This window comes from Eupeodes corollae, chromosome 1, assembly GCF_945859685.1.
Source record: "Eupeodes corollae chromosome 1, idEupCoro1.1, whole genome shotgun sequence".
In the NCBI taxonomy this organism is placed as follows: domain Eukaryota; kingdom Metazoa; phylum Arthropoda; class Insecta; order Diptera; family Syrphidae; genus Eupeodes; species Eupeodes corollae.
The window spans coordinates 10356704-10378249 of NC_079147.1; the positions used below are offsets into that span (position 1 = coordinate 10356704).

The 21546-nt window shown below is 32.3% G+C and overlaps 1 protein-coding gene across 1 annotated transcript in view; it reads right to left on the bottom strand.

The window, feature by feature from the left end:
• LOC129939847 (protein serrate) overlaps positions 1-20940 on the bottom strand; it is a 130943-nt gene extending 110003 nt beyond the window's left edge. Inside the window, exon 1 of the mRNA XM_056048015.1 lies at positions 19131-20940. Coding sequence (XP_055903990.1) covers positions 19131-19229 — 99 coding nt within the window. The 5' untranslated portion in view covers positions 19230-20940. The remainder of the gene's footprint in view (positions 1-19130) is intronic.
• Between the last annotated feature and the right edge of the window lie 606 nt (positions 20941-21546).

The window sequence follows — 21546 nt, forward strand, 5'->3', positions numbered from 1 at the left end:
CGAGAATTACTCTGTAAATAAAACAAACTTTAGGTGGCACAGACAGGGATTGAACCGAAGACCTCTGGCATTCTACCAACGTATATTTAAGATGCTGGCAATTCTGCAAATCAATTGATATTGAACCATTGTTCATTGTTCTTTTTTGATACAAAAGAACTTGGCTCTGTTTTAAACACTTAAATTGTTTTTGTCAGTATCAATTAGATATGGCTTATGCGATTCTGTACATCCTGTATCTCAGAAACTACTCATGTTAAAAGGTTGAAATTTGGAGAAAAGAATATTTTGAACCAGATTATTTCTTTAAAAATGGAATAGTGTCACAACTTAGCTGAACCTTAATTATTTCTTAATGATATTTTTGTATTACCAATTGACAAAGATTTTTCTATCAAATATTTTTCCAAAACTACAAGTTTTTCTTCTGATAATATAATTTCAACTTTTTGAAGCAAACAAATTTAAACGAAATCACTTACTTCATGTAACATTCAGGCCTTATTTCTAAGTTCTTTGTTAAATCATACGCCTTGATAGTAAAAAATGGCCATTACATTTTGGTGCTGATTTATTATGTTTTGAAACATAGAATTTGATGTTTATTTTCTGATTAAAAATATTTCTGGAGAACTTGTAATTTTTTCTATTAATTCAGTTTTAGAATATAACGCGAGTGCCAAGTTTGAAAACAAAGCATATCCCGGTGATTTTTGGTATCACCATGTTGAAAAATTGAGAGCCTTGGAAATTTAAAAATATTTAAAAAGAAATAAAGAACGTACAAGACTAGAAAGCTTTACTTTGAGGTAGATTTATGTTAATTCTAGAGGCCTTGTGCTCAGTTTCCTTTATAACTCCATTAGAATTCATATTTAGAGCTCGTCATACCTCTAATTTTTATAATAATGTATATGCTATGGACTACTTAACACAGTATTTAAACAAAATGAAAAACAAATTAAAAGTATGGTTACATTAGGTAACCCATAAAAGTTCGATTAATAAAATGGGATAAAATTCTCCATTTTTTACTTGACCAAAAATTTTGTTTAATTTTATCGTGTGTAGCTTCATTTGCCACCCATAAAGATTTGTTGGGTTAAATTTGTGTTAACATCACGTTTATTGTTCACTTATGTACTTATATATAGTATCTACTTAAATATGTGCTTTAACTTTAAATTTTTAGTCTTTTTGAATATATAAAATTAAATAATAAAAACACTCTCTAAATGGGAAAACTGATATCGTTTAATCTTGAATACTTTATGGCCTTCTGATATGGTCAAAATTAATGAGTGGACACACTTTTAAGAACTGCTCTACTCTGATAACAAGAAATTCTTTTATCTTCAAGGCATTTATTTTTCTCTTTTCATTTACATTTTTCTGTTCTGGTGTCTGATGGCCTACATATTATTATAATTTCAAAACCCATACTAATAGTAATAATAATAATCTAACATTGTAACTAAATGTTGTTCTCGGTTCTATTTTTAAAGAGCATTTGAAATTATTAGTGTTTAAAATTAAGTCTTTATGATTACAACTTTATATAAGGAAGCCGTACTTTGAAATTGGAATAAATAAGGAAATAGTTCGAGTCAAGAAGTGAATCATTTTAATTGTATTACTTTGTCTAAAATCGAGATAAAGGTATAGTGCCAAACTAGACATTAAGATTGAAATAACACTTTTAAGCCATAAACTATAAAGAGTGGTTATATTTTAAGGTCCGATATTGAATGTAAACAACACCTAAACGCCAAGTTTTGTCTGCACTTCGTTTGGCATTTCTCAATTTTAGACTAATTCAATTCGAAAAATACAAAGATACACAGTCAATCATCGCGTTAAAGTTTTTCAGGCTTATTGAGAAATTAGGCCTTTAAATCAAAATGCATATCGAGTACTTCGTGATTTTATTTGCGTTCAATCGGAATCGCTCAAAATTTAGAGAAAATCGGGTCTGTTTGAAATTTAAAAACACCTGTGCAAGCTCGTAATGCAGATAATGTTGCTGCTATTCAAGCTAGTGTTTCTGAAGAGCCGACCAGCTCAACTCGTCGTCGTGCCCAACAATTGCACCAACCACATTTTCACCTAAAAAGATTCTTGTTTGAGATCATTTGAAAGAAAAGGTTTACGTCGATAAGCCAACAACAAGAGGTAAAGGATAAGCTTAGATTTTTAAAATGTCTATTTATTGAAAATTATAAAAAAGTAATTGATAACAAAGTGAAAATTGTCAATACTATTGAATATTTTTAATAATAAATACAACAATCAAAGATTGAAGCACAGAAATGACTTAAGGGCACTCCATAAGAACTAGGGTACTTATTTCTATCATTTTCACTGGAATAATTAAACGAATTTTGACATTTATCACAATGGTCAGCAAGGTTATGTACATGGCAATCAAATTACCACACAACTTTTTCTACGATTTTTGGCGGTCTTAGTTCGAATTCGACTTTAAAATCAATCGATTACGTAAGCTTTTTAAAAAATATCCTTTCATAATTCGAAATTAACTTTATAGCTTGTAGAGGCTGAGTAAATTCATAATGGAGTTTTTGTTCATTAAAATTTGTGATCTGTTGAAAAGTTTTAAGTATTTTACTTATTTTTCAAAAAATGCTCAATAGTTGTAAGTCTTTAACTGCCATACATTCAACTTAAGACAACGCTGAAGTATTTATGCTAAATCAGTTTTTATCAATCAGAAATACTCAAAACAGTAATTTTGTATATTATTATGAATTCGTAGTCTTAGGGTTATAACATATAGTTTTTGAAAAAAAAAAGAAAAAAATAATGTTGAAAACAAGCGTTTCTGAATTTGAGCACATAAGGCTGAACTTGGAGTTCTTATTCGCAATAAGCAAAAAAAAATTATTTAGAAAGAATGCTTCCAAGGTTTTTCAAACCTTAGGATGAGTTGAATGAACCTTATAAGTCATCTCACAAAAATAACGAAAACAAGTGAGATTCTAAAATGATTTAAAATATTTTCAAGACAAAGATTTTTTCCTTACAAAATCACCATACGATTTATTGTTAATAGTTACATTTGTGTCCTAACTGAGCCTTAAACACCCCTTTTTTGATTGGCTTTAGCATTTTTAAAGGGAGCATATTCTAAAAACCTTATCGTTATAGAAACATTTAAAGGTTGAATTTGAATTCATGCAGCAGGGAAAAACTTTATTTTGTCGACCAGTGGAATGAATACAAAAAGTAGTTTGAAATACCGTCATCAAAAGGCGGTAGTGGGCGGGCTTTTATCAAAAATATTTATTCAAATGGCTTAATTCATATTTCAGGGAAGTGCGTGTCTGTTTATTTATCTACCAAGTCTATATTTCAATTCTAGTCCAGAAATAAATTTAAAATTTTGTCTTCCAACGTTTTAGCTACCTATCTAAACAAATATGTCCGCATACTAAATGAGTTGAAATGTCATCACATTTTATGATAAATTGTTTAAATGTTTATGGGATTTTAATTAAATTCTAAAACAGTCTAGGTCAGTCTAATGTCGTGCATTGTATTTATTTAAATAAATTTAAAAACCCAATAAAAATTTACCACATAAATTTTCAAAAAAAAATTTAAACTTCTTCCACTTCATCCTCAACTTGTGTTGGAACCTTCCTGGTGGCTGTCATATTTAAACAAACAACAACAAAAAATCAAATTGGAATACTTAATTCATTTTATTGATTTGATTGACAAGCCAAATCCAATTCATAAAAACCAAAAGGCACACCATCATGACATCATATTAATCAAGAATATCCGCCAAAAAAAACCTAAAGAATGACGAACTCTTGTTTTGGTATTTATTGAATGTCAAAGATGAGTTATGTTTTGATTTATGTTGAATCAACATTACATGAGCTAAATTAATTGCATGAACATAGTAATATAAAGAATACGAAATTAATTAAACAGTTTTAAACACAAATTATTATTAAATACAAGAATGGTTATGAAGGTTTTGAGTTTGGTTAGTTATAATTTATTTTAACAGTTCTTAAATTATTAGTTTATACATTTCTATCGAAATTATAAAGTTACTTTGAAACATGGTGAAAAAATTAATAAGCATCCTTCTTAAAGTGATAACAGATAAATTAAATACATATTTTTATATATTTGGTGAAAGATACATTTTTAAATGCTTTTTAAAGCTGCATATGTAATTGAATCCTGCTGTTTTATCACCAGAACAAAAAGAACTACTTTTACCACCATTGAAGTACCGTATATCTATCAAAAAACCATATTTTGACATAACTTTTCACTTTAAAAATAATCAAAAATAATAATTCCTCTCCGCCCATCCACAATTAAAAGAATCGACTTCAATTTTGAAGAAGAATCACCTCACCACCAATCGAATACAAAAGCCCAAGATGCTTATTTTAATTACATAAAGTAGTTAAAGAAAAGCCTAAAACTATCATCTATCTACCCTTTTATGTTGTTCAAGGCAAACATTTGAACAATAAAAGCAGCAGATGACCAGAACGTCTTAAAATATTAAAACTACTTTGCATTGATTAAAACCAAGTATCGAAATATTAGTTAGGTACATTTTTTAATAGTTAATAATTTTTGTTATTTTCTTTGTTTATATCCGAACAAAAGAGAGGCCCGCACTAAAATCCATTTTTATTTCCAATTTTTATTCGAATTCAGAAAAAAAACTATCTAACTTAAACTAAAAATGTAAATTTTTATTCGATTTTATTTAAAAGTTTTTAATCTAATATTTGTACAAAAACAACCGTAACACACTTAGCACTCGCGTATTCAACACCCGCTTCTTTAAGACCAAAAAAACATAAGAAAAAGATTTTCAAATTAATCTCGAAGGGAATTATAAAAACCACTCACTCTGCGGGACAAAGAATTAAACAAAACCAAAATCAAACTCAAACCCAAACCCAAAGTAATAACAATAATTTAATAATGCACCCAACTGTATCGTATAATATTTAGATAATATAAAATGAAAAACAACACACAGCGTAGGTAATTAATTAATCAAACAAATAATAATAAATTATGATTTTTTGTTTTCTCTTCCACGTAGATTCGTATAAATTTATATTTTATGCATAATCAAGTCGAATAAGAACGCATTCAATTCAGATTGCCTGCACATTAATTAAGAGCGCATTCTTTTCCTATCGTATCTACTTTTTCTTTTAATTCGACGACCGAACGATGATGATTTTTGAGAAGAACAAGAGAAGAAGAACTTCCTTCTAATGATGATGATGACCCTCAAAAATGAAGCCCGACTGTAGGCCACTCCATGACAACAAACTGTCATAATGATGCTCGCGTCCGCGTCCGCGACTCGGAATCGGTCTCGGCCTCAGACTCGTACTCGGAAACCAAGCTTGAAAAAGGAAAACTAAATAAATTTCCATAAAAATATAGTAGTAAATTCTTTTATGTTTTCTTTTTTATTTTGGTATAGGTATTTATTGTGTTCAGCTTGTCGTTAAAGTCGTCGTCGTAGTCGTCATTCGCTTTTCATTTCATTTCCATTCCATTTATGTGCTGATAACCGCGCCACCACCACTACTCATTCCCAATCTCTGTCTTGAGATCTCAATGAAAAGCGGCTACTGGTGATGGCTCCAGCCCCCATCTTCCTGTGTTGATGTCGGCCGGACTAGGTGGTGTTTAGGCCTTCTGACAGGTGAAGTAAATTTTAGTGTGACTTGTTACATCTGTCAAATATTTTGACGTTGACAGACGATCAATAAATGGGTTAGTGTATGACAGCGAAAAACACAATGGCTGCGTTCACGTGTAAAATATTAGCTGATCAAAACCAGCTGAGATGTCAAAAAAGGAATCCAATGGTATCCACGAATTTCTGGGGTATGTAGATAAATGACAGAACAGCTGATTTAACACATGGTTGAATTTCAAGAAACTTGAAAATTGATATCAGCATTTTGTGTTTGTTGGTAAACAAAAAGATACAAAATGGTAATACATAATAGACGATGAAGAAGCTATTTGCCTCCGATTTTAAGAAGGTAATTATGATCTATTTTTTTAAACATCAAAATTGACTTATTTTGTGCTCGTTTTGTAGATGACCAATTTGCTTGGGCGTACCTCCAGTCCAGAGGGATCGACATTCTTCCAAGCTATATCTAGGTATTGTCACTTAATGATAATCCTCGTTTCTGTAAGGATAGTTTTCTGTAAAACGTAAATCGTTTAAAACCGAAGATTTCGCAAGTAAATTATTAATCGTATTGAATTCCAATTGATCTGAGAGGAAATTTAACATAGATTACAGATTAAGGTTATCTTTTATTTATTAAATTGTTACGCACCCATCAATTCATCATCGTCCAACAAATCAGTTGAATTATCCATCAAGTGTTTTATCTTACAACAATTTTGACTTCGAAACATTAATGTTTCTCTGCTTTTTGTGAACAGCTGAAAATTGATTTTATTTTTTGACAGCTATCTCAATACAGCTATCCAACTCGTTCAACAAGGTATCTAAAAATCCACCTATCCAAGATACAGTATCCAAGACGAGATTGAACGCAGAAAATATTTTATTTTCGAGCACAAACTAAATTTCAACGGACAAAAGATTTAAAACTTAGCTAAAACTAAAAGTGACGGCAGAATTAGGTAAGGTTAAAGTGGATGTCCGAAATGGAATAGGAAATTATTTGTTCTATTGTGATACTACATGCATCTTGAGGGTTTATTTTGAGCTCAGTGAAACCAGCTTCAGACCCTTGCGAAACGTGAAAGACTGATTATGTTAATATGATTGAAATATAGGAATTATCCTATAGGTGAAGAACTGTTTCCTACTCTTAATACACCTAGACGGGTAGCGTGCTTCCCTATTAGACGGTGTCCAAAAGAAAGTATGCTTTAAAACTAGTGTAAGAAAGATGAACCCGGCATGTGGTGATGTTTGCCTTCTTTATAGCTTCATGCATTAGCAATAGTTAACATGTAGCGATTGGTAGAATGGGTTGTACTGTACTATTTCGGGCGAGTTTATTTTCCTTACAATTTATGGAATATCTCTGTGGCCCGGTACCAAGTAAAGGTTAATTTTAAATTGTTGGTCCATTTCCATTAGAGATGATCGTCAGTCCAGAGACGTGATAGGGACCTGATTATCTGAGAAAATACGAATATCACATGTTGATATCACGTTTTCTTTAAGCCAGGACAAGACTTATTTTATCGCCATAAGTTCCGCCTGGAACACGCTACAATGACAAGGAAGGCGGAATTAGATACTTAATTTTAGTCTTTTAGAGTACACGCCCCCTTTGTTTTTGATCTATCTGTGTAAGAGTATTGATACCTCTTCTAGGAATGCCCTATCCTTCCAGAAAGATCTTGAAGGTATACAATTCTTGAAGTTTATGTCGAATTTTTGTTGGGCGATTTTGTAGTCTATGTGCTTTAAAATTAATTCTAAATACTTAAGAATTACGGAACGGTCAATATTGTTATAAACCCACTGCGATAAAGCTTTGAGGTGAATAGCACTTGTTTGTTTGCTAAGTATAGCAGAGGTGTTAGGTAGATAGGGTGCAGAAGATGTACAGCTGTTGAGCTGTCAGACAAAGCAAATGTTCAGATAATTGAACTAGAGCTTCCGTTTGGAGTCACATTACGTTACATTACGTTCTTTTCCTTATGATTGTCAAACGAAACGTGATTTCGAAGCTTCATTGTGATAGCGTGCATTGAATTTCATGGCTGAACTCGTAAACGTCAGGCGTAGCCGAAGCTGAAGCTTGTTTGTGATTCAGCCATTACTGACGCATGATAATGGATTTATTTTTGCTACCGCACGAATAGCTAGAGATTTGCTGAATTTGCTTCATGAAACCCTTCCTTTTGAGGGCTACCTCAAAGAGAGAGTTAACAGCAACAATCTCCGAACTCTAGTGAACCTAACACAAAGCTCCGTTTTGAACAGTTCGACTCTAAGGAAGACATTTGGATGACGTTATGTTCAAGAATTTAAATCCTAACAAGTTTGTCGTTAAATATTTCAAATAAAACAATATATCGATTATATTTTTATATTTAATTTTGAAAATATAAATCTGCCGCCAGAAACCCTGTACAAAGCAGTCCGCTCCTGTAGAAAATAGCTGGCAACCTGTCTTCCTGTGATTGCGCGAATGTGTTTTATCGTCTTTTTTCTTAAATTTTTATATTTTTATTTTTGATCCGAACTTGGCTGGTGGCTATGAATGAAAAAGAATAATGTCGAAGTGTAGCCATCCCGTAAAGCATGCGCAAGACTCACTTGCAAACACATGATACGGATACTGAATAGAGAGTGTCATGCACACTACTAGTGTAATTGGCCCATTAAGAGGCACAATGAGTTTTTTTTTCATCATCATTTCTTTATTTTGTTCTTTTTGATTTCAATAAACTTTGCCGGCGGGAAATTAACGAAGAGACTACGACGACGACGATGACAACAATCTTAAGATACACAGTCAAGGCGAAGAAAACAAGAAGCAAAGAAATGAACATCAACAATAACAACAACAACAACAAAACAAAACTGATCAGTAAGACAGCTGAATCACCCGGCCATAGCCAGAGTCAGAGTCAGATTCAAAGCCAGACGAAGACGAAGACGACACACCTACCTCATCTGTAGCCGATCGTGTGATTTATATGTTAATCATCAAATCATCCCTTTTTGGGTTTTGTAACGACGCGACGATGCGATTCTACGGTGACGAAGACTGCGATGATTTTAACGACACGATACGATTTTGACGTATCGGCTGCGGTACGGTGTTTGGTGTGGACTGGGAGTAAATCATCAGACATCAGCCATCTGGGTCAAGCTGTTTAAGGAGTCGTTTATATCGAATTGTCAGTGTTTTATTGACAATAAAGTGCTTCTTTTCACAGGAAACTCGCACATTCTTATAATTCTCTTTGATGGTTTTTTAATAGTTAAGCCGATCATATTTTCTTTTTAATGCCAAAGTTTCCCATCCCATCCGAATCTAATCCTAGACTTGATTTTGATTTTTAATTTTGAAGCCTATCATATATGAGAAGGTCAAGGAAGCTCAACAAAATAAAAAAAAACAAGTCTTAAATTTTAATCTTACATCCCTCACTAAATTCGATTTTAAAATTTATCTCCGAATTAAAATTTACGACATTCATGTCAAAGCATATGAAAAAGTCCATTTCAACACAAATAAAACCCATATTCATAGCAAAATATTCAAACCGCCGCGCCGCGCCGCCATTCTGACAGCTCGAATAATAATATAATACGCATATCTACAAAACGATGACATTTCTGAGTGTTTCACCGTTTCGCCGCCATGACACACAATTTATATCCTCAACATTGCTTGTTTTATTTAAATTAATTTTTTTGTTCATCATCATCTTGCCATAACACCCTCTCGGTTTCTTTGTTGTTAATAGACTTAGAGACTTCCAAACAACAACAAAAACAACACAACTCTCTTGTAATTTATGTTTGGTGATTTGCGTTTGACATAATAAAATTGATTTTTTTGAAATTTCCAAAAAAAAATGCACATTTTAATTCGAATTAAAATGGCGATTTGATGCTAATGTGAAAAATTAAAAACAATATGATGATGGCCAAATAAAATGTATTCAGCGCGAGAAACACTAAAAATGTTGTTTTATTCAAATTTGACAGGAGAGAAATATTTGTTCAGGTGATATAACCTGCAAAAATTAAATTTAATTGCAAATCCAATAAAAATTCAAATAAATATAAAAATAAAAATACAAATAAAAAAATAAAGAAGCTCAATTATCTTTAAAAAAAAAAAAAACAAGAATTGATTTAAAAATTTAGGTAATGATAACGATGATGGCGGACCAGATCAAGACGCGACTACCGTAGTTGTTAATGTTTTATTTTATTTGCTTTGCTTTTGCCGCTAATGTCACATTGAACTGTCATCTATTCCAATGATGGCTGATACAACATTTTGTTCTTCGTTTGCCATCATCATCATCATAATGATGGGTGACGTTTTGTTTGTTGTTGTATTTTCGATGAATACTGGAGAAGGAATAAAGTGGTGTGGTCAACTTTGTTGTTATTTTCTTCTGGTTTTCTTATTCTTGGCTTATTGTGAACTCAGCTTTAGAAAAATGAAAGAATGAACATTTATTTGTTGTTGCGTTACGTTGTCACGCAGTTAATCCGATTTAAAATAAAAAGAAAAAGAAAAGCATGACAGCACATTTTTGGGTCATTGTTTTGTTTGGTGCATTGGGTGCGTTGACAAATGCCATCATAACCTGTCGTCAGTAATGTGTTTAAAGTTTTATTACTTGCTTTCTGGTATTTATTTATGTTTCCATCTTAAAGAAAGATGATGGAGAAGTTTATAAACCAATGAAGAATTAAATACGAATAAGTAAAGGAAAAATAAAGAGGAATATTATTGAATTCACTGGGGATTTCGGAGGACCATTAATCTGGGTCGAAGCGTCGTCGTCGTCCCATCGCTTCGGTAACTGTATCCGGAAGGATCGATGTTCGGTTATTTTCTTAGCTGATTGACAATGATTGTCAGAATTTTTATTAGTTTGATTTGATTTCTTATTGCCGTTTCCGTTGTGGTTAATGATTTCGACATGGTAAAAGAAATCAATGAATTTGATGTATAAGGTATTACGGAAAGGTTTAAATGATTTGACATTTCATAATCAAGACGTGATACATAGATATATTAAAGAAGGTATTTAATACTACAGTCGAACTTCCTTAAGTCGAATTTCTCTATAACTCAAAATTGTATTGAGAACTTTGATTTTTCAACCTTATTTGTATAAATTTTGGCCTCCTTACTTCGAACTTCTGTAAGTCGAATTTTTTCTATAAATCGAATATTTTAGATTCTATTTGATACAAAATAGTCTCTTTAACTCGTTTGTTCAGTAGATACATTCTAAAATCTTTTTTTCTCTTATTTGGGAAACCCCCTTTTGTTTCAATTTTTTGAAAAATAGGTACTTGAGTCTAATGTGATTAATTTCTGTAGTTTTGTTTGAAAAAGAGGAATGGCTATTCAGAGTTTGTATGTTTTTCATTTGAACTTCGGTTTTGAACGGGTTAACTAGTTTGTACGCGCAAAAGTTCCTAGTTTTGTTTATTTTTTTAGTTGGAAAAGCAGCAATTCACGAATTTAAAATGTCAGCAAGAAAATTAAAGCATCTTACTTTTGAACAAAAGCTGAAAGTTTTAAATGACGTTAAGAGTGGTGTCAAAAAGAAAATCGTAGCCATAAAATATGGGTTACCACAAAGTACACTTTCCATCATATCGAAGAACAGAGAAAAAACAAAAACAAAATGCTGAAACTTTACGAAACGAAAAACATTTAAAATATGATCGTGTTGACAAGGCTGTCTCCAAATGGTTTACGGAAGCTAGGAATGAAAACCTCCCAATTTCACGGACAATTATAAAGGAGAAGATTTGCAATTGAAATAGGAGAAACTGATTTTGCTGCAAGAACAGGTTGGCTTGATAAGTTCAACAAAAGGTAGGTTCGACATGACAACAAATTGCACATACAGAGTTTTTATGTATGTTTGCAATTTTTGTTTCAATTAGAAATGGTATTGTTCAAAAAACACAATCTGGAGAGAGTGCCAAGGTATTTTTTAATCAAAAACGATAAATCCTTCATTTTGTTGACAGCTGCAGTGCCCACAAATCACCAACAAACTTAAAGTCTATTAAGCTTGTTTTTTTTTCCACCAAACATGGCAGCCGCCTTACAGCCAATGGATCAAGGTGTTATACAGAATCTTAAGTGCTTCTACAGAAAGAAAGAAAAAGAAAAAGAGTCATCAATGTTAGTCCAAAAACTACCTTACTGGACTGCACGCAGACTTCGGTGTGCCCATAAATAAGTTCAGAGAAATGCAAGAGGCTTAACTGTGCAGCTGAAACAAGCTAAGGTCCATGAAGCCTATAAAACAATACGTGATGCTCTTCTTACTGAAAACAACACGCCAGATCGTTTAACGTAATTAACGAAGTTGAATTTCTTATAAATTCAAATGCAATAAAAAAAACCAACGAATGACAACTGATTTTTTTAAAGAAAATTTGTGATCGAATGGACCCGCTAGTTCTTTAACTTTAAAAGTGCTTTGAAGATGGCTGGATCCTAGAGAATAAGGAAACTCGTAAATAAAATGTTACTTGGAGATAGAAATAACAATGATTTTTTTAACGTTAAGGTTAAGGCTGTTTGACTTACACCAACATAATAATTTATCTAAATCCATTTGAAGTTTAATGCAGTCGTATTCGCTTGTTACCTTAAAAAATAGGTCATCAGCATATATTAAACATTGGCTAAAATTATCAATAAATATTATAAACAGCAAAGGACCAAGATGACTACCTTGAGGGACACCTGAAGTACATTCAATAGGCCTTGAAGTGTATTCCTCTATTTTTACTTCTTGCACTCTACCAATTAGGAATGAGCCGATCCACCGAAGTAGACTTGAGTGTATGCCGAATACTTGAAGCTTACGGAGCAATATGTTGTGACATACAGAATCGAAGGCTTTGCTGAAGTCAGTATAAATAGCATCAACTTGGGTTTGGGTTTCAATAGATTCAACCACGAAAGAAGAAAAACAAGCTAAATTAGTACCGGAAAATGATTTCAATTCATCCCAAAATATTCCGGAAGACAAAGAACGGTTAAAAATAATAAGCAGAGGTAGGCAAAAAAAAATTAGAGCATCGTTTAAGACAATCGCAGGATGTCATCCACACCAAGTTTAGCGTTGGGTTTGAGACTTTGTAATCCTTCTAAAATATCAGCAGAATTAAGCTGTATGGACCCAATATCCACTTTGAGCTGATCATTAGAAGGAATGAAAGCATATCCATGCGCCTAAGAGTATACGGATTTGAAATACCGAGCAAAAAGTTCAAGTGTCTTACTAACCTCAGAAGATTCTTTACATTTAAAATTCATAAAGTTGGGAATCCCAATTGATTTCCGTTTAGAATTAATAAAAGACCATAATCCCTTTGGGTCGCATTTTAAGTTCACTTCAGCGTTCATGACACAATTTCTGTGCTAGAATTTACTAAGAACAATGAACTCTTTACGAAGCTTAAGTTTATAATGGATTCTGTGGATGTCGAAGAAGAGAACTTAGACAACTGAAACCATTTTAAGTTATTATAAATTATAAAATCAACCTTTTGTGATCTTGTACCAGAAACAATACGATGATTTATTTGTTTCTTATTATGATGACTTCTCCCGATTTTTACTATAGTTAAAGTTAAAACAAATCATTCGGAAACCATCCGGACCCGAATCCTATAATCTTCCTGATTATTTTCGGAACATGTCTTATGGCTAAAATCAGTATTTTAAAGTGGAAACCGAAAAAGTAATTCAGCTAGGTATCCTGTTTACCTACAATTCTTTGAATTTTATATTATGTTTGTCATCTTCTCTTATGACTTAAATTGTTTAAAACTTTAGACTAGAGTAAATGAGACATTCAATTGAATAATGCCACAAATTATTTGAAGCTAAAGATTACTTAAAAAACGTAAAAATTAAACAAAAGATATGTTCCTGAACTTAAAGACCAATGTGCACCTCTCCCTTTAAATCTTTACTTATTCTTCTAACTTTAAAACGTGTCAAGCGTAGTCATAATTTCTTTTTCTATCCTTAGTATTACAAGAATATATCGTTTCCACTTATTTTAAAACAAAACTCAAAAATGCGTGTATCCCTTTCCTTTCGTTTATGAGAGCTTCAAAGTAAACAACGTCTTTTATTGTCAAGTTTTTAGTCGAAAATGCTGCCAAGCTTAATAAATAATAGCTACAAATAATTTATTTAATTTCTCTAGATTTATGAATTTGGTAATAAAAATCAAAGAACTGAAGCTTTTTCAGGTAAAGTTTGGAATTTTGGATGGTTTTTTTGGAAATTTCCACTTTTGAATAATCATGGAAACTTACGATCAAACCCCAAGATCCGAAGAACTTACTGCTATAAAATAAAGTAGATAGTTAGGAATTTCAAAAAGTAGATTTCAAATCAGAATTTATTTCCTCCCAAAAGTCAGAATGACCAAATTCCCAATTTCAAAACAAAAAAAATGTTCAATCTGTCAATTTTTGTTATACGATGGCTATTAGTGTGATATGTATTTCAAAAACTATAACTTTACGATTGACCTAAAACAATTCCATAAATTCCTTACAAAAAAAAAAGAATCAAAAACAATCTTTTAGTCATCAGATACTTTAGCTTTAATATGTGATAATGTGTTAAATATTAATTTTTGACAGAAAAAAGACGACCACAGTTCTTAAACATCATATAGGTAGGTATATCAGCACATACATATATGTATAGATGTGATACTGAGATGATGAGAAGTAACTTGATATCGTTAACCATACCTCAGTATATTTTATACGTATAATCTTCTCAATCATATACATTATTATGTTGGTATTTATCTTTGTCTTGTCAAATGTAATAAGAGAATCACATTTATGATAATGAGCATAAATATTCAAATTTTCTTTTAAGATAAATACGTACATACAAATCTACAACATAGACTCTTTTCTAATTATGTCCAATCATTACATTGTTTTGTTCAGAAGTTAGAAATTCTTCTGTTTTGTCTTTTGTTGCTTTTTGTTTGTTTGTTGGCTTGTTCTTCGTCAGTTCAGTGAATTTGGGTCAAACTTAAGAATCATCTGAACTTTAGGCTTGTAGTACCTATACCAAGCAGCTTTCAAAACTTAAGTCAACAAAATGTCTTTGACATAAATTTTGAATTTAAGTATGTAAATACAAATCCAAAAAATTAAGCAATTTGTGGAAACCAAGCTTTGGTTTTGTATTTTTTTATTATTAAAGGAGTTACTTTGTTTTTTCATCATGGATTCAAAATTCACATAAATTAAACGGATTAGATATCATTAAAGTTTATTATTCTATGGGATTTACACTTGTATAAGTTTTAATTTTTAACACTGGCGAAATGCAAGATATGTTAGTAAAACAGCCACATTTAAATTCAGTCACTTTTGATGGTGTTCACATCGGACTCTTTTGAGGTGACCTTTAGACGTGTTTAAATTACATCTCAAAGTAAGATTTGATAGTTCAGAAAAGCCAGGAATTTACGACCAATATATTTAATTATTACTTTAAAAACTGAAAGTGAGAAAAATAATGAAATTGAGTTGTCGCAAAATATTTGTATATTATTAGCGTCTTAGATCGTGTTTACTTAAATCTGACATTCGATAAAAATAAGTCCAATTTTTTCGGACTATAAGAACTCTACAAAACTCATTAAGGAATGTGAAAACGTTGAGCTTAAATATAATTATTTTAACACCGTTTACTGATTTTTAAAGGGTTTTTATTCTATATCGTATCTGCTACTGAAATAATTTTAAAAATGCGCATTCAAAACATTTAAAGTTCTTCTTTTTATTATGAACTGATTCAATCTTGAGTGCTCCTACATATCAATAAGTTCTCATAATAAATTAAATCAAAAACTTTATCTGCTACTATTATTTCGGTCCAACAAAAATAAATATGTATTAAAGAAAACAATTTTAAACAGAAGTCTCTACAATCTCACATTTTTATCCACCAATTTAACCACATATATGTGTTCTATAACTGACAATTAATAGCATCTCATAAACTAATCTTTAGAAGCTAATATAAAACTAATAAATCTCTTTTTTATTTATTCAAAAAGACGTAAAAAAAAATAATAACCTACCTATCCTATGCCACCATATTGATTGAGAGAGGGATACCACTCAACCTACCTACATATAAAAAAACACAAGACTTCAGGCAAGCCTCACCGATTAATAACCATACTTGCTTCGCTCCGCATCTGAACGGAGCCGAATACCGCGCCGCTGCTGCGGCCGGAGCTATATTAAGCGTGGGAACTGAAAACCTGTTCAAAACGTCCATGCCTAGTTCGATATAATAAAGTGTGTCGCATTTTTGGCTGCATTTTGAACAAGCAATAAGATTGCAGTTCAGTTGTTGTTTAATGTTGTTAGTTCACTAACCCAAAGTTTCAAATGAAAACAAAACACAAAAATTATATAAAGAAACACCATTTAAGAAATTAATACAAAATGATAAATATAATTTATTAAAATCAACTCACTCAACTATACACACAGAGTATAAAAATAAAAACAAAAGAGTTTTCCAAAAAAAAGGTAATAAAGCTATCACGTGAGCACTTAATAAATTAGTTATTTGTTAATCGCATTTATGATAGATTATAGGGTGCTGTACAACTACTACATGGTTGTATACTAATATTTAAAAAAAATCGTACCACCAATAAATTAATAAACATATAAGCCGGCATTAATGTTTATTATTAGACATGTAATTTATAATGAGATTGTGCGGTTTTGTGTTCTGATTTAACTTGTGTCTATAGGACTTAAAGAGATATACATATATAGGTCACTACCTTTTTATAATTATGAACACAAATTTAGATGTTTCTCGTACAGATTTGGCTTGAGAATCTGTAAAAGTTATTGGTTCTCACCAACAATCAAAAGAAGTTAAGATTTTGTGTGTATTTGATTCGATTTTAAAATACATTAGTAAGAAATTTCTGAAGCGTATTCATAAATTAATAACGTATTTTCGTTTTTAATTTTAACTAAAACAATAAATAAAATATTTAGGGAATGGACGGACCTGACGATTTAAAAGAAAATGTCTCAAAAAAGATGTTTTAGATTGATGTTTTCATTAATTAGACCTAACACGTGCTTTCTTACTTATTTCTATATACTCTTCCCAAAACGTTTGAATTCTCTAAACCGTATAGAACTTAATAGTCCCGCTGTTATAGTAAAAGACTTTCCAATGAGACGCCCGCAGTTTGGAAAGCGCAATTAAAATTGTTAAAATTCACTAAATGACATAAAAACAACGAAAATGAGCAATTTGGCAATGCAAGAAAAGTGTTGTTTATGGAATGAGCAATCACAATTTGGTATCCAGAGCTCATGATCTTTCTATGTTTTTAATTATTCATGAAGTTATAAAGAAAAAACATCCAAAATAATGCGGATTGGCCATGGTTAATATTCTTTATCATTTTATTTTATTCAGCTTACTCTTTAAAATGATATCCAACTATTGCTCCCAAAAACAAACGAGTTTTTTATATCAAAATGAAATACCCTATACCACTTTTTAGAGAAAAATATTCTAATTTAACATTCCCAACTCTGTTTAAAGCACGAACAACGAGGAACAAACAAGCACAATGTGTTAAGGTCGTCCTTGAATTTGTGGACACTGACGTGATCTGCCACTCTTAAATTAGTCTTAATAAAAATAACGGTAAAAATCCATTTAATCGATATTTACAATATGATCAACAATGAAATTTTCCCATTATAAAAATAAAATCTAAATATCCTCATTGAGAAATATAGTTAGCAAGAAAAGTAAAATGTTCGTTCTTGTTGATTCTCATTCATTTTAAAACCTAAAATTCGTTCAAATCTAAAAATGTTTTAAGGACGCATTGTTAAACACTAATTTAACTTATAATGTTAGCCTCAGATATAATATTTAAAAAATGTATACTTCAAACTTAACTAAATACCTAAGCAGAGCTCCTTCTGTGCTGACAAATTCTTATTAATGTCAGCTCGTTTCTCCAAATTGTACAAAATTGTCTAAAAATGTTTTCCCATGTGTCTCTATTATTTATGAAATATGTACGAATGCATGTTCTAAAATAAAGACATGAAAGTAATTAGATAACTTTTTGCATAATTCTTTTAGAAGAAGAACAGAAAAGAAGTTAATAGAAACAAAAAGTTAAGTTTAACTGCAATGTTCCAAGGGGACGATATAATTTTTTTTAATTGCATCAAGTTTGAAGGATTCAGAATCTTAAATAGGACTTATTAGAAAATGATATATGATCAAATATGTGATGTAAGTTGCCAAAATAATGGACGAAATTCAACCAATTCACGATTTACACAAATAAAATCCATTAAATAATGTCAAAAATGTATAATTTTGCTCATTATAAGAAATGTTGTTTCCTTTTAATGAAAACATTGTTTTAAGAAAATTAAGAGTTGTATCTTCAAGCTTTTGTATAATTTCGAAGTTATAAGTATTTAAAAAACAAATTTCAGCACTGTAGATAAATAGACTTTCATTACAAAATAAATTGGGTGGCGCAACAGTCCGTTTGAGAACAAGGGCCTAGAGACTGACTACTCTCAACCATTCCTGTGTGCGAGTCTGTTGTCAGGGATAGAAGGGACCCACAGTTTTAGGCCGAATCCGAAAGGAATTAAAAATTATAATTAGAGTTTGGGTTGTTTCGTTCATATTTATTTGTTTTTAAATGGAGCACAAGAAAACGCACGTTATTATCCTTCTTTTTAGTTTGATGATTGCCTTTTATTTATTTTCCAATATCATTTTTGAAGGATATGTCCACTGGGAAAATTGTCTTCTGTTGGATAGAATTTGCTTACGTTAATTCTTAAGGCTTTAGGGTACCTTTAAAATTCAAAATGATGCACAACGTGTTGTCAAATGAATAGAACCAATTTACTTTGTTCTCCTCAAATATAAAACATGGATTTATCGTTCATTTGGAAGCCTCATATAGTGTCTCGGCATCGTCTAGGCTTTTATGACAATACTCAAATTTCCTCGCCTTGTGGCAAGTATTATAAATCTGATGTTAAATTTCTCAGACATTCTGTCGCTTAAGCATGCCGGAATTTCAAACCAAAATAAGGCTCTAAAGATTTGAATAGAAACACAGAAAACCATACATAATGCGCAACGCACTTTTAAATCAAGAAAATATGCCCAATTCCAGTTCATATTTAGAATTCTTTTATAAAGTTTTAGTACCTAAATAAATGTAACTCATTTTGATAGAATAATCTTTAAGAAAATAAAAATAACAATAAAATATATACAAACCTTATTAATTAAAAACACAACAATGTATGCAACAAGTGTGTGCATATCGCTGTGCGATAATAATTTTCTCCTGAAATGTTTTGTAAACATTTTTAACATTTAAATTATTATAATAGAATAAGATACTATAGGAGCTATAGCTCTCTATTTATGTTGTTTCTATCTATAGATAAACGTATGTAGAATGTTATATGCTGATGCTCGGTCGGTGGTGGCACCACAGCCACTATATGTAGCTGATGTTTTATAAATAGTGCCACTATACAAGTCCACACAGTGCTGGCTATAGCAGCAATCTTTAATCCAATTTGTCGACAACGACGACCACGAGCGACAACGCGAACGGCGACGGACGACGCACGATGATAGTATATAGTATAGATGCAACAGACGCCCAACGAGGGGGTGTGCAAAGTACATAGATATTTTCTACTTGCAACTGCAGCGCGTAGGGCCACTGTTTCTGCTGCTGCAATTGTAGCTGTTGCACATTTTTACTAATACTCCGGGGGCGCTTATCATTGCCCATGCAGGCCTATGTACATTATGAGATGGGTGATGTTGCACTCATACACCGCTAGGCGTCGCCTTGTGCGTCCCAGCAAATTATAACAACTTGTAATAAATAATTAGTCACCCACTTTATGTTACTTAACACCATCTACAACAACAACAAGATCAGGCTATCTTTCACACAAAAATAAAAAAAAAAACACACACAATAATGGACGGATAAAAAATATCTAAATATTTGTATGTACAACTTGTTGCTTGTTAGAATATTTTTTCAAACTTATTTTGTTTTCGATTATATTATTTTGTTGCTTATTTGTTTATCGCCTATAAGCGTTAAACTCCCGAGATGACACTAATTAATAAACAATTAGGCTTGAGGGCGCCCTTTTGCTTTCTTTCCTGCTGCTTTTATTTTTGTTTAGATGATAAAACTATTGTGTATATTTTGCGTTTGCGCGTTTGTTTCCCGTTATGCGTGCACAAATGCAATTCAATTAACACCAATTTGCTCTCACTCACAATCTAACTGTGTATATAGCAGCGAAAGATGATGATAATAATATTTCTTTTTTATTTTTTGTATTTTTCTAAATCATGTGTTGCATATGGAAATGGAGGGAGACATTTGTCGTATAGTAGACGATAACCGGATACGGAAGTCGACCAGTACAGAGAAGTGAGCAAAAACACACCATATATCACTGCAACAATAACAACACATATACCAACGATATATGTACACGAATTACGGTATTTTCCGCGGGGCACAATAATATTTTATTTCCTTTTTGTTTTCTTAATCTTCATCACACTTTATAAACATAAAACGAGAAAAAGTAGTTAATCCTTGTTTCGTCTCCCAAAGGAGCAATTCCAGAATTTATTATCCCTTCAGGACATCAATTACCGTCGTCGTCGTAGTAGTCGGTCTTCTCTCGTTCTTCGTGAGTCGGTCTCGGTACGTAAAAAGTTGATGGAGGATGCAGAAGCAACCGAACCGAACGAACGAACAAACAACGATCGGGGGGCCTGATAGTGTTTGGCCAATTTACACACGACAAAACAACGATCGAAAATAGTACAAAAGTGCAGACATGCAGACCCACAAAGCCACAAGTGGTTAAAGGAGGCACAATGCAAAAAAAGAAGGAAACACAACAACAACACAGAACACACGGTGTTTCAACAATATACCGCACGATGCGATGGCGTTCGTTGACGATGACTATGGTAGGTAATAATAATAAAAATATAATTTTTCACTGCGCGACGACGACCACAACTTCACAAAGGGCGACGCTGAACTGCGGCGCTTGGACCCGCGGCAATTACCTCCGGGCTCTGGGCGGAGCGTCATTTGCTTTGGCCAACACTTTGCCTGAGGTCAAACGAGAGTTTTTCTTTGGTGGTTGCTCTTGCTCTCTGGCAACTCTCTCCGAAGGGGAACAAGCAACAATCTGATTGGTGGACCGGTTTAATAAAACCCAATTAGAGAGTCCATTACTCTCCGTTATACCGCGTGCGGTGTGTGAGGAATTGTGGATCGTATCGAAGCTTGCCTTGTGGTCTTGTGGATGGTAAGACTTTCATAGCATGGTGGTGGTTTTGGTTTTACAGCTAGATTGCTCAGAGCTCGCTGGGTCGATTTCGCATATATAAATTTCCATCTTTAACCACTTTGCATCTTTTTGAGTTTGGCTGTTTAGTTTACCATTGCCCGATTGCCGCCGAAGACAGTCAAGGGGATCGGATAAAACGCTACAAGTGAGTTTTACCACACGGATTTGCGGTTTCAGATAGAAACATGGATGCTGGAGCTGGATGCATGCGCCGCCACCACGGTTGCTGTTGGCACCGCCGAAATCGAATTAAGTGCGCGCGATCGATGATCGCTGCGATT